General features: G+C 65.6%; 1 protein-coding gene across 6 annotated transcripts in view; it reads left to right on the top strand.

The window, feature by feature from the left end:
• RAP1GAP (RAP1 GTPase activating protein) overlaps window positions 1-12,676 on the top strand; it is a 121,747-nt gene that overhangs the window by 91,393 nt on the left and 17,678 nt on the right. For 5 of the 6 annotated variants that reach the window (XM_075018106.1, XM_075018105.1, XM_075018102.1 and 2 more), the window contains 12 exons: window positions 320-358; window positions 3,219-3,404; window positions 5,877-5,980; window positions 6,063-6,141; window positions 6,550-6,603; window positions 7,518-7,601; window positions 8,281-8,381; window positions 8,570-8,699; window positions 10,413-10,568; window positions 11,187-11,258; window positions 12,112-12,198; window positions 12,474-12,614. In XM_075018106.1, the coding sequence (XP_074874207.1) occupies window positions 320-358; window positions 3,219-3,404; window positions 5,877-5,980; window positions 6,063-6,141; window positions 6,550-6,603; window positions 7,518-7,601; window positions 8,281-8,381; window positions 8,570-8,699; window positions 10,413-10,568; window positions 11,187-11,258; window positions 12,112-12,198; window positions 12,474-12,614 (1,233 nt within the window). The remainder of the gene's footprint in view (window positions 1-319; window positions 359-3,218; window positions 3,405-5,876; window positions 5,981-6,062; window positions 6,142-6,549; window positions 6,604-7,517; window positions 7,602-8,280; window positions 8,382-8,569; window positions 8,700-10,412; window positions 10,569-11,186; window positions 11,259-12,111; window positions 12,199-12,473; window positions 12,615-12,676) is intronic. The other variant, XM_075018104.1, reaches the window with a different exon arrangement.

The raw sequence follows: 12,676 nt of genomic DNA, 5'->3' as shown, positions 1-12,676 counted from the left end.
GGTTGTGGAATTTCCATCCCTGGATATGTTTCAGAGCAGGTTAGTCAAACACCTGTCAGGGTTGGTTTAGATGGTGCTTGGTTGTGCCATGAGGGCAGGGGACCAGACTCAGTGACCTCTTGAGGTTCGTTCCAGTTCTAGTGTTCTGTGAGTCTCTAGTGGTTGTTAAGTCCCGAGTTGACAGGGTCCTGGCTGGGACGACTTCGTGGGGGTTGATGCTGCTTTAGGCAGGGGGCTGGACTAGATGACCTCCTGAGGTCCCTTCCAAGCTCTTGGATTCTGTGAGTCTGTGACCCTCTGGTGTGTTGGTGTTTTTCAGACTGAAGAGGATTACATCCCGTATCCCAGCGTCCATGAGGTAACGGGGGCGCCCATGCTCTGCTTGTGCCGTAATTTTGTTGCTGGGGAGACCAGAGCCACGTCCAGGGAAGGCCCCATTGTGCAGAGTGCTGCCTGTCCCCGAGGCCCAGGCTCTGCCCCAAGGAACGTCCGTTCTGAGGAGACGTTTGACAAGGGCAGGCTGGGCAGATGGCCTGCCCACGGCATGCTGACTTTGCTCCGCAGCAGAGCAAGCCCAGGGCAGGCCGGTGGCCAGCCTTTGACCCCTGTAGAAGACGTACAGCATAGGGATGCAAAATCCCATTTAGTTAGTTAACCAGTTAGACGCTAAGTCTAGCCAGGTAACTGATTCAAGGGGAAGGTGCAGCTGCGGGGGTGGGGGGGCTGCTGCAGCCCGGCTGGTCTGGGGCCCCCTCCCCTCGGCCCCCCACCGCGCACAGGGGCTGCTCCAGCTGGTCTGGTGAGCCCCTGCCCGAAGTGCTCCCAGGCGGCTGTGGCTGAGGGCTGTTTTGGCTGCACCGGAGCACCCCCGAATGGCAGCACGCCCTGGGCCCACCGCAGACGAGGGCTGCCCCAGCCCGCACCCCTGAAGTGTAACCCTTACAATCCCTCAAACAGGCGAGGGTAGCGAGTGTGGGGAGACATGAGGGACACGCAGGGAGGAACTGGCTGTTCGGCGTGCCCCAGGCACTCACTGACCTTCCCCAGCCCTGCCAGGTCAGTGCTTGGCCAGCCCGCCACACCCCAGTGGCACCAGTAGGGATGGCAACAAAGCAGGGGGGTGCTGGGTGATCCCCCAGCTCCTTGCCATCTTGGTGGGTGCAGAGCACCATGGGTAGAAGGGCCGGGTGTGCCGAGGCCAAGGCTCCATCATGCAGGAAAATGGCTTCCAGATCTGGAACAGCCATGTGCCTGCCTGGCTCCGACACCATCCCTCAGCAGCAGGCTGGTGGAGCTGCCACAGAGCCTGAGAGGGAAGTGCCTGCTGTTGAAATGCTCCCACACCAGCCAGTTCCTACACAGACATCCCAGGCAGGAAGTTGGCTGATGGCCTACAATGCTGCTGAGTATCAGGTCGCTCCAAGAACAAGCCCTAGCTACCTTACAGCTCCCTTTTAAAGATGGGGAAACTGAGGCACAGAACGAGGCTGGGACTTGCCAAGGTCACCCCCAGAGGCCAGGGGCAGAGTCCAAGTCTCCTGAGACACAGGCCAGTGTGCTAAGCACTAATCCCCACGACCTTGCCCTAAGGCAAGTTGTAAGGTAAGAGGATTCAGTGCACACCCCTTTTGGAAGCCCTCTCGTGAGCCCATGAGGTATCAGTCTTCAGCTGTGCTGGGGTGGAGTAGGGTCCTGGCAGATTTAATGTAACCCTTCCACCAGCTGGCGCCAGCAGCAGCCCAGGCTGGGTTCAGTCTCTAGGGCTTCCTCACCACCCATCCACCCAACACAGAACTGGCTGCAGCCCCAGGCAGCAGCCTGGGAAATGCAAAGCACACTGTTGGGCCCCTCCGAGGCAATGCTGTCCTACTCGCCAGCACGAGGCTGAGCAGAGAAAAGAGACGTTTAGTAACTTGGCACTAAGTGGGAAACACCACAGCCAGGGTCAGAAACAAAACCAGGAGTGTAGGTCCCACCTGCGGGAGGTTGGGCCGCGCCCTCTTCCTCTCAGGTTCTTAAGTCTGACAACCCAAATGCCCCCTTGATGTGTCCAGCCCTTCTCTGCGCCCCATCCACAGCCACTGTCCTTGGTCAGGGCAGGCCCAGAGTTCAGAGGTGCAGCCACAGAGTTCACCTCCCATCCGGGGTGCGGGCGTAGGGCGGCATCTGACTCACACCCCGACCACTCACCAGCCACCTGCCGACTTCCACGGCCCTGCTGGCTGCTCGCTTTGCCTCGCCTCTCTGCCGCCACCCTGCTGGCTTTGTCACCAGCCACTCCACCACCGTGCACTTCTGCCCATCCCTGCCACGTGATTGCACCGCCCGCACTTCCCAAGTAGAAGAAGCAACTAGCATGAGAAACGAGACCCCGAATGACACCTGCTTAGTTCTGTCCTTCCCACAAGGGCAGAAGAAACAGGTCAGACTGGTCCAGGCGGATGCACCATTCTGAAAGTCCAGCCCTGCCTTTGCAGCTGCTCTCTGCTCACTGGGGCCCTTTCAGGGCACTTCCCCTCTCCTGTGTTCCCGCAGAACTGCAGATCCTGGTAACCTGATCCCAGCGCTCCCTGCACCTCACACACACTGCTGGGGCTGGGTCACAAGCTACGCTGAGAGCAAGGAGCAAAACACCCTCCCTCTGCTGAGTGTCTGACACACTTGGCCAAGCTGCAGGAAAGTGCGTTTACGCGGACAGGGCCAGGTTCTCTGCCATTCCCGCCAGCTCCTGAGCCACATCCCTTCAGGTCCCCGCCCGGCGAGGGCTGGGCTGGGCTGTTCATTAGCTGGTAGGAAGGGGGTTCCTTTAACTGGCTGCCCCAGCCCCCCACCACACAGCCCCCGCTTGCAGGGCTGGTGTAGCCAGGTTGGAGGGCAGGGGGACCTTCTTTCCCTCAAAATGCAGGAGCTGGCCCCAGGAGAGGTGTGGCGCTGCCCCGCTTTCAGTGCCTGGCTCCTGTCAGTGAGCCCCATTCTTCCCCCTCTGTGCACACGCAGCCTCCCTGCCCTTCACTCTGCTGCTGCACCCGAGGCCACTTCCTGGGCCCCGCGGGGCCGGCCAGGGATGCTTTCTTTGCAAAGGCCTCAGGCCCCTGCAGCTGCTAGCCGTGGAGTAGTCGCCTGTTCCGCAGGCAGTGGCTCTCCAGACCAGGACCACAGCCTGGCAGTCAGCCCCAGTGCAGCCGCCTGACCTCCCCTCCCTGCCTGTCCCCTGCCAGGTGCTGGGGCGCGAGGGGCCATTCCCCCTCATCCTGCTGCCGCAGTTCGGGGGTTACTGGATCGAAGGCACCAACCACGAGCTCCCCAGCACCCCCGAAACTGAGCCGCTCCCATCTCCAACCTCCAAGGTGAAGCTGGAGTGTAACCACACAGCCAGGATCTACCGGAAGCATTTCCTGGGCAAGGTAAGTGCTGCCCCACGCTGCACGCCCGGCCCAGCAGGATGGCGCTCCAGGCCTCTAGCACAGCCTGCTCCTTCTCCGGCCCTTGGCTGGTGAGTCCCAGCCCAGGCGCTTTCCCAGGCCCAGGGCCTGGTGGAATTCAGGCTCCCCCTGGTCGCCTGCCCTTCGGCACAGGCTAGTAATGAAGCTGTGCTTCACTTGCAGGGCCACACTGGGGCTAAGCTGTGTGCGCTGTGACCCTGGGACAGCCAGGCCGAGAGCTGCCTGGCACACGGGGAGCCTTGGGGCTGGGTAGTGAGCAAGGACAACACAGGGCCTTTTCTCCCACTCCTCTCCGAGGGGAGGGGTCAGGCTCCTTCGCACACAGGCCACAGGCTGAGCTGACATCCCCCAGAGCCCTGCCCTCCTCCCAGGCCCAGCGCGCTCCTGCCTGTCTGGCAGCTCCCCAGCTCCGAGACCACAACCAGCTGGCATGAGGCCGTTTCCCAGGCCTCAGGGAGGAGCAGGTGCTGCCAGCGTTGGAGTCTGGCTGTCCCTTGTGCTGAGGCTTCTTACAATGCTCTGGAGGGGGAGAGGGGCCTTGGAGGAAGCAGAAGCCGCTCCCAGAAAAGGTGGCCTGTGTGGGGCCACAGGGAACAGGATGAAGCTGCAGTCAGGACCCTCTGCCTGCCCCGGTGCATGGTTGGCCTTTCTTGCTCTCCAGCCATTCTCTTGTGGGCCCTGGGAAATGAGCACAAGTCAGAGCAGCCCCAAGGCTGGTCAGAGAAAAGGGGAATTCAAGCTGGTTTCAGGCCCCCCCCCCCCATGCCCCATATGCACACACCTGATGGTGGGTGAGAATGGCCCTGTCTGCAACCCTGCAGGCCAGCCCACCGCACTCTGCCAGTGCAGCAAGGTGCGGAAAAGATGCCGCATGTTTGGAGCAGCAGCACTCCTCTGTTATCCTCCGTCAAACCGGCAGAGCCTGGGGAAGCCCATGCCACGGCCTGGGACCCCTGGGCTCTCCTTCCGGGCAGGGCTGCAGCCGTGAGCTCTGGCTGCCCAAGGGCCTTGCTGCGAGCTGGAGTCCTTACGTGCGTTTGCTCTGCTGCAGCCCTGGCTGCTGGGATTAAGTTCGTGGTGCCTGGGCACAGCCTCTCTTCGGAGAACAGGCCCTGCGCCAGGTTAGCATGAGTCACCCTGCGCCTGCCCCCACCACTGGGAGCACAGCCCTGCCACTGATTGCATTGCTGCACTCCAGCTGCTGCCGCTCAGCAGGGGTCTGTGCCCGCGCCTTGTTACACGCTGTACAGCTCCGGCTGTGGCCGCCTGCAGCGTGTAAGTGCTCCCTTGCCAGGGCTGGCTGTTTGCACTGTGCTCACCCCGCCCCCGCAAGCCTCTGGGAACTGTGGCCCTGGAGTGGGATGGCTGCATCGTAGTGTCCTGGGCGGTGCTGGTCTCTGCAGGCGGGAAGGGCGCTATGCCCCCAGTAGTGCCGAGGGCGACCAGATCTCCCTGTCCCAAATAGGGAAGCCGAGAAGGAGACAGCAGCTGCCGGCGCTGCTCGGGAGCCCCAGGGAAGCTGCAGCCGCGGTGCTTCCCAAGCCCTGGGTTAGCGGCAGCTGCTCACCCTTCCCCGAGGCGGGGGGCAGGACGGTCCCATACAAGACAATTGGTCCCTTTCACCAAAAGAGTCGGGATGGTTTCTTGGGGTCCCAGATACGGGACCGTCCCGCCCAGTACGAGACGGAGGGTCGCCCTCGCTAGACGTTACTGCATGGCCCCAGTTGCATACATGAGTCAGGGCTGCCCACAGTTGCTCCCTCTGTACTGGGCCCAGGCTCGTGCCTGGGGTCCCAGGGATGCGCTCAAATCCAAGGCCTTGAGCATGGCAGCCCAGGTTCTGCGTGCGGGGATGGCCCTCCCAGCTGGGGTTTGCTTTCTGTACGTTGGCCCTTCCTGGGAGACCCCCGACCTGTGCAGGCTGCTGCTCTCTGGGGTCTGGGGATCCCTGACTGTGCTAGCCCTGAGCCTGCAGCAGGCCACGGAGGGGCACATGGTGCGGACGGACCAGGCTGTGGGAGTCCCAGGGTGGGGCCTGCAGCAGCCTGGGGGGGGCAGAGCTCAGCATACCAAAGGAGGAGAGGGCTGGAGCCGCTGACTTGGGACCCATCAGCCACTGGCCGCCCCCAGCCCCTCCTCCACACGCTGGGGCAGGAGTCTAGACCCCCGCCCTGGCTGCTTGCCCTCCAGCCAGCCCTCACCTGCCCGGCTGCCCAAGGCCCTCGTCAGCAAACTGAGCCGCCCCCCCCCGCCGCCCGGCACTGGGCCCCAGGGCAGAACACTTAGCTCCTGCCCGGTCACGTGGGCTCAGCAGGGCGGCCGTTACCTGAGGGCAGCAGTGGGCTGTGCCCCCACAGAGAGAGGCCTGAGAGCGATGTCCCCCTGCCCGGGAGGCTGCGTTCCGGCCGCTCGCTGGCTCATCTGTCCCCCCAGGAGCACTTCAACTACTACTCCCTGGACACGGCACTGGGCCACCTCGTCTTCTCGCTCAAGTACGAAGTTATCGGTGACCAGGAGCACCTGCGGCTGCTGCTCAGGTGAGCGCAGGGCCCTCAGCATCCCCGGAGCAGCCCCTCCCCACGCTGAGGGGCCCTGTCACGCCCTCGCCTCTGATTGCAGGACCAAGTGCCAAACTTACCACGACATCATCCCCATCTCCTGCCTGACCGAGTTCCCCAACGTCGTGCAGATGGCCAAGGCAGGTACCGCCGGGGGCCCTCCAGTCCAGTCCCCTCCCCGATCTCACTGCGCCCTCCGTGGGCCAGGCCGGGCCTGTTTGCACACCTCAGGGCATGCAGTGTGCCAGGCTGGGGGCAGGTTAGTGCCTGGCGGCTGGGCCGGTGCTGGCTGCAGCCTGGGCTGTATCTCCGGTCCAGTGGGGTGGCCGTCAGGCCCGGCGCTGCGGCCACAAGGCCCATTTCCCCCAGGGCGCTGCGGCTGAGAGCCGGGGGCGGGGGGGGGTGGGGGGGCGGGGGCTGGAGCACACAGAGCACGTCACCCCGCCTGGGCTCTGGCTGCTCCCCTGCAGCAGGGGCCGGTGCTGTACTGCCCACCCCCCGCTTGCCCGCCCGTTTCTGAGCTGCACGGTCTCTCTCGTCTGCGGCAGCTGGCGTGCGAGGATGTGAACGTGGATCGGTTCTATCCCATCCTGTACCCCAAGGTAGGCTGGGCAGCGAGCCGGGGAGGGAAGTGACCCCACCCCACCCCACCCGTCCGCATGCTCACGCGCCCCAGCCTGCCTGCTCAACGCCGGGCCCAGCCAGGAGCACCCCCAGCAAGCGGCAGGCAGAGGGGAGGCTGGGCACCGCGCACCCCAAAGCTGGGCTGGCTGGCTCCTTTGCCAGCATTGCCCTGGGGCAGAGGCAGCACTGCCAACGCCCCCCTCAAGCTTTTCTCAGGGTGCACCCAGCCCGGCAGAGCTCCTCCGCAGCAGGGGTGCCCCTGTCCCAGGCGGGGTTATCGGGGCTGGCCTCCTGCCCCAGCACCCAAGCACCACAGGGTGGCATGGTGCAGCGAAAGCCCAGCGCAGGAAGCAGGTCTGCATGGAAAGGCCCCTCCTGCTGGGAGCCTGGGCAGAGCTCTCGGCTCAGGGCACTCCGGCCCCACCTGGGCCCTCACTGCTCCAACAAAGCTGCCAGTCCCCTGGGGCGGGGGGTGTCAGAGGAAGCCCTGGGACTGGAGAGAGTCCACCCCTCCCATGGCACACACTTGGAGGCCACTGCGGGGGCAGGGGGGCACACCAGCCGTTCCCCAGCCCTCCGGCCATCCCTGGCAACTCCCAGACCCTCCTTCCTCCTGCCCCAGCACTCCTGCTCTGCCCCATGTCTGCTGACCCACTGCAGAGGAGGCACCGGGGGGCCCCCAGCTCTGGGGGGGTGTCTTCTCACTGCTGCTCGGGATTTCGCACAGGGTGGGCAGGCAGGACAAGGGCCAGAGTCCTCTTAGCCTGTGCAGCACCCCGAGGCCGGAGGGGCTTGTGAGCCCCCAGGACCAGGTCACTGTCACAAGGTGGAGGGCGCATGGGGCACCTGGCAGACAGGCCCTGGGTGTGACCAGCTGCTCCTGTCTCCCCAGGCCTCCCGTCTCATCGTCACCTTCGACGAGCACGTCCTCAGCAACCACTTCAAGTTCGGCGTCATTTACCAGAAGGCAGGCCAGGTGGGCGCATCTGGCGAGCCGGAGCAGCTGCAGTCAGAGTGCCCAAACCCCCTGGGACGTCACCCCGCCCACCCAGCGGCTTTCCGCTCAGCACAGCCAGGTCTTGGCCTCGGGAGCTGCGCGCTCCAGTCGGCCCTGGAGGCACCACCCGCTAGGCGATGGCAGCATTTGCCCGGGTTCTCACCATGCGCCGCTGTGGGCGGGGTGGAGGACGGCACCTAGTGGCTAGAGCTGGGCACGGGGAGTCCCTGGAGTTGGGTTCGCTGCTTCTGCCGTGACCTGGTGCAGGGCGTGGCCCTGTGCCTCAGTTTCCACACCAGTCCGATGTGGAGAGCCCTGAAGCTGGGGGCACATGACTGTTGGTGTGAGGCTGCGACAGCTCCGGACAAAGGCTGGTGACTGCTGGGCCCAGGCGCCAGGACCGCTGGCTGCCGTCTCCCCGCAGGTGCTGCAGCTCTCAGCATAGACCCCGGAAGGGAGCTCAGCTTCAGCGGAGGCCCTGCCCCTGCCCTGATAGGCTTCATCTCAGCCTGCAGCTCCTTAGCCCCCCGCTCACAGCCTCAGCTTCTCCCCCACCTGCTGTCTAGACAGGACTCAGCCTGGCACAGCCCCAGGCTCCGGCTAAGCTGGGCCAGGCCCAGCCCTGTGCTAACCCTGGGATTTGCTGGCTGCGTTGCAGACGTCCGAGGAGGAGCTGTTCAGCACCACTGAGGAGAGCCCGGCCTTCGCCGAGTTCCTTGACTTCCTGGGCCAGAAAGTCCAGCTGCAGGATTTCAAGGGGTGCGTGAGCTCTGGCCGGCCTGGTCCTGCCACAGGAGGGCAGCCAGCCCCCTGTGCGGCCTGGGCACTTCGGCTGAGCCTGTGCCACTTGCTGGCCCATCCGGGGCAGCCTGGGTGGGCAACAGCTCTCCTGGGGCAGGAGAACAGGGTGGGGGACGTGCCTGAGGCCTGTGTCTCTGTGGCGACAGGTTTCGGGGTGGGCTGGACGTGACCCACGGCCAGACAGGGACCGAATCTGTCTACTGCACCTTCCACAACAAGGAGATCATGTTCCACGTGTCCACCAAGCTGCCCTACACCGAGGGTGACGCCCAGCAGGTAGGTGAGCCACAGCACCTCCCCAGGCAGGGGCTGCGCCCGGCTTGTGGTGCGTTCCACCGGGCACAGCCCACACAGCCACCAGCCCTGCCTGTAGATCTCCCACGCCCCCCTCGAGCGCCCAGCGTGTGACTTCTGTCCCACGGGATTCTGCCCAAGCCAGCTCCCCCTTGGGCCACTTCCCCACCAGCTCCAACCCAGCCCAGCCCCCACTGGTGTGAAGGGACCCTCTGGGCTGCGGAGCAGCAGGGGGCATAGATGAGGGGTGGCCAGTGGCGGTGCGTGCAGCGGCCAGGGGCTGCAGGAGTGACCCCTCCCCAGTGCGTGCAGCGGCCAGGGGCTGCAGGAGTGACCCCTCCCCAGTGCGTGCAGCGGCCAGGGGCTGCAGGAGTGACCCCTCCCCAGTGCGTGCAGCGGCCAGGGGCTGCAGGAGTGACCCCTCCCCGGTGCGTGCAGCGGCCAGGGGCTGCAGGAGTGACCCCTCCCCGGTGCGTGCAGCAGCCAGGGCTGCAGGAGTGACCCCTCCCCGGTGCGTGCAGCAGCCAGGGCTGCAGGAGTGACCCCTCTGTAATGGAGTGGGGGGAGTGCATGTGTGAGTCAGGCTGGATGTCTGAGGCAAGCAGCAGTTCCCAGTGGCTAAGGATGACCCTGGGGCTACAACTGGCAGGTAACACCTCTGCCTGAACAAAGAGGAGGGAGGAGCTGAGCTGGGTTTTGAATCGGGGGCGGCAGTTAGAGGCTAGGAAAAGGGAGAGCTGGAAGGCAGCCAGCCGGAGGAGGGGGAAAGCTACACCCCAGAGGGGCTCCCCTCGGGGTCTTCCCCCCAGGACAGGTTGGAAGGACTGTCTCTGGCTGCTGTGCTGTCGCTTCTGTGAGAAACTGGGCTTCTGTTGTCTAATAAACCTTCTGTTGTACCTGCTGAGTGAGAGTCACTCCTGCCAGCGGACGGGGTGCAGTGCAGGAGGACCCCTGAACCCCATCACACCCTCCCCGGTGCGTGCAGTGGCCAGGGGCTGCAGGAGTGACCCCTCCCCGGTGCGTGCAGCGGCCAGGGGCTGCAGGAGTGACCCCTCCCAAGTGCGTGCAGCGGCCAGGGGCTGCAGGAGTGACCCCTCCCCGGTGCGTGCAGCAGCCAGGGGCTGCAGGAGTGACTCCTCCCCAGTGCGTGCAGCGGCCAGGGGCTGCAGGAGTGACCCCTCCCCGGTGCGTGCAGCGGCCGGGGGCTGCAGGAGTGACCCCTCCCCGGTGCGTGCAGCGGCCGGGGGCTGCAGGAGTGACCCCTCCCCGGTGCGTGCAGCAGCCAGGGCTGCAGGAGTGACCCCTCCCCGGTGCGTGCAGCGGCCAGGGCTGCAGGAGTGACCCCTCCCCGGTGTGTGCAGTGGCCAGGGCTGCAGGAGTGACCCCTCCCCGGTGCGTGCAGCGGCCAGGGGCTGCAGGAGTGACCCCTCCCTGGTGCATGCAGCAGCCAGGGGCTGCAGGAGTGACCCCTCCCTGGTGCATGCAGCAGCCAGGGGCTGCAGGAGTGACCCCTCCCCGGTGCGTGCAGCGGCCAGGGGCTGCAGGAGTGACCCCTCCCTGGTGCATGCAGCAGCCAGGGGCTGCAGGAGTGACCCCTCCCCGGTGCGTGCAGCGGCCAGGGGCTGCAGGAGTGACCCCTCCCCGGTGCGTGCAGTGGCCAGGGGCTGCAGGAGTGACCCCTCCCCATGTGCTCAGTTGCAGAGGAAGCGGCACATCGGGAATGACATCGTGGCCATCGTCTTCCAGGACAAGAACACGCCCTTCGTGCCGGACATGATCGCCTCCAACTTCCTGCATGCCTACATTGTGGTGCAGGCAGAGAGCCCCTGCTTGGAGACCACGCGCTACAAGGTGAGCGCGCCAGCGAGGGAGGGGCTGGGCTGCGCCCCCTGCTCCCCAGGGAGCCCGGGAGCTGAGGGCCAGGCCTGGTAGACCCCCCACGGCTCTTCGTCTGAGAGCCATGGGGTGGGAGCTGAGACTGCTGGGTACTGTTCCCAGCACAGGGATGGGGGCAGGTCTCGGGATTAGAGGGACGGGGAGTCAGGGCTCCTTGGCCCTGTTCCTGCTCTGTCCCAGATGCTGTGTGATCCGGAGGCAGTCCCTTTGTCGAGCCGTGCCTCGGTTTCCCCTTGGGGCTAGTGATCATGGGCGTGCCTGGGTGCAGCTCCCTGGGAGCTCTGTACAAAGGGCATGGCATGGGCGTGAGGCCCCTCTACCACAGCAGGCTGCGGCTGCCCCCAGGGCACTCCATGGAAGGCCTGGCTCCGGTGGCCAGGGCAGTTGGCAGCGGCTGGCGAGTCCTCGTCGGGGCTGGGAGAAGCTGCTCCGTGGGCAGGCCTGGCGGGCGGCTGAGTCGCTGTGCCAGGACCGCAGGCCATTGTCCGGGAAGTGGTGTGAGGCGGGCGCTGCCTGGCCACCCCGCCCAGCTGGCCGCAGGGGCAGAAGTGCTGAGGGCGCCGTGTCTTGCAGGTGTCTGTCACAGCCCGGGACGACGTGCCTTTCTTTGGGCCCCCGCTGCCTGACCCGGCCGTCTTCCGAAAGGTGAGCGGCAGGGAGTGAGGCCGGCTGCCGCCAGGGCGGGTGTCGAACTGCTCAGCCCCAGGGAGCGGAGGGTGCAGGGGGGCTGCCAGGGACAGGGCAGGGGCTGTGAGCTGGCGGGGAGCTGGGGCGCTTGCAGCAGGAACGTGGGCAGCCAGCCACGCAGCCGGCGGCCTTCTGCCCTTGCCCACTGCGGCAATGCTGTGGGCGGGGCCTCCCGCTGCACTGTGTCACAGCCACCACCAGGGGGCGCTTAGCCGCTGCCCAGCCCCCGGACAGAGTGGGGTGGTGTGTCAAGCTGCTCCCTAGGGCAGGGCCCCAGACTTCATTGCCTCTGAACCCCCTTCTGACAAGAGAAAGAGACCCCGGGGGGCAGGGCAACTGGAACCGGGGCCTGCCCGAGCCCCTCTGCCCTGGCTTGGGGGGCAAGTGAAAGCCCAAGGGTGGCAGCCCCAGGCAGGGAGCTGTAACCTGCACCCAGCACCCAGGACTGCAACCTCTTGGGGGCCTGTAACCTGCCAAGTATCTGTCACCCAATGCCCAGCACCTGCCTGCCCCTCTGGCCTGTAACCTGCATCTGGCAGCCCCCTCAGAGGTCTGTATCCTGCGCCCAGCACCCAGGGCTGCAGCTCTCTGTGGGGTCTGTAACCTGCGCCCAGTGCCTGTAACCTGCACCCAGCACCCAGGGCTGCAGCTCTCGACCTTCGGTGCGGGGTGATGAGGCTCAGGCTTCACTCGAAGCCCAGGCTCCAGCAAGCCAAGCTCCTGCCCTGGTGGCACCATTGGGGTCCTCCCCCCAGTTCGGGAACCGCTGCCTGGGCAAAGGTGGAAAGCGACGGGGGTTTCTGCTCCGCAGGGCCCCGAGTTCCAGGAGTTCCTGCTGACCAAACTGATCAACGCCGAGTATGCCTGCTACAAAGCCGAGAAGTTTGCCAAGCTGGAGGTGGGTCTGGAGCCATGTGCCAGGTGCTGCATTCTGAGCTGGTGTCGCCTCTTTCCCTGGTGCAGGGCCTGTGGGGGCGCTCTGGGAGCCGGGGGGCAGAATGGTGCCCTTGGGTGTGGGCTCTGGGGCTTGGGCCGCACCCCGCTGCACGCTTGCTGGGCTTGGCGCAGGGCCTGGGGCAGAATCACTGCGCCCCCTGGGGACCCCCATTGCTCCATCCTGCTGCCCCCCGGCTGCCCTGCTTGCCGCTGACGCCGGTGCCCTCCCTGTGGCAGGAGCGCACGCGGGCGGCCCTGCTGGAAACGCTGTATGAGGAGCTGCACGTCAACAGCCAGGCCATGATGGGGCTGGGCGGGGACGAGGACAAGCTGGAGAACGGCAGCGGGGGCAGCGGGGGCTTCTTCGAGTCCTTCAAGGTGAGCCGGGCGAGGCCAAGTCCCAGCCAGAGGCCCCCGAGGCTGAGAGCTCTGGGGAGGGG

This window comes from Carettochelys insculpta, chromosome 23 (genome assembly GCF_033958435.1).
Source record: "Carettochelys insculpta isolate YL-2023 chromosome 23, ASM3395843v1, whole genome shotgun sequence".
Classification (NCBI taxonomy): Eukaryota; Metazoa; Chordata; order Testudines; family Carettochelyidae; genus Carettochelys; species Carettochelys insculpta.
Note: the sequence above shows the minus strand (reverse complement) of the source record. Positions and strands in the feature narration are given on the sequence as shown.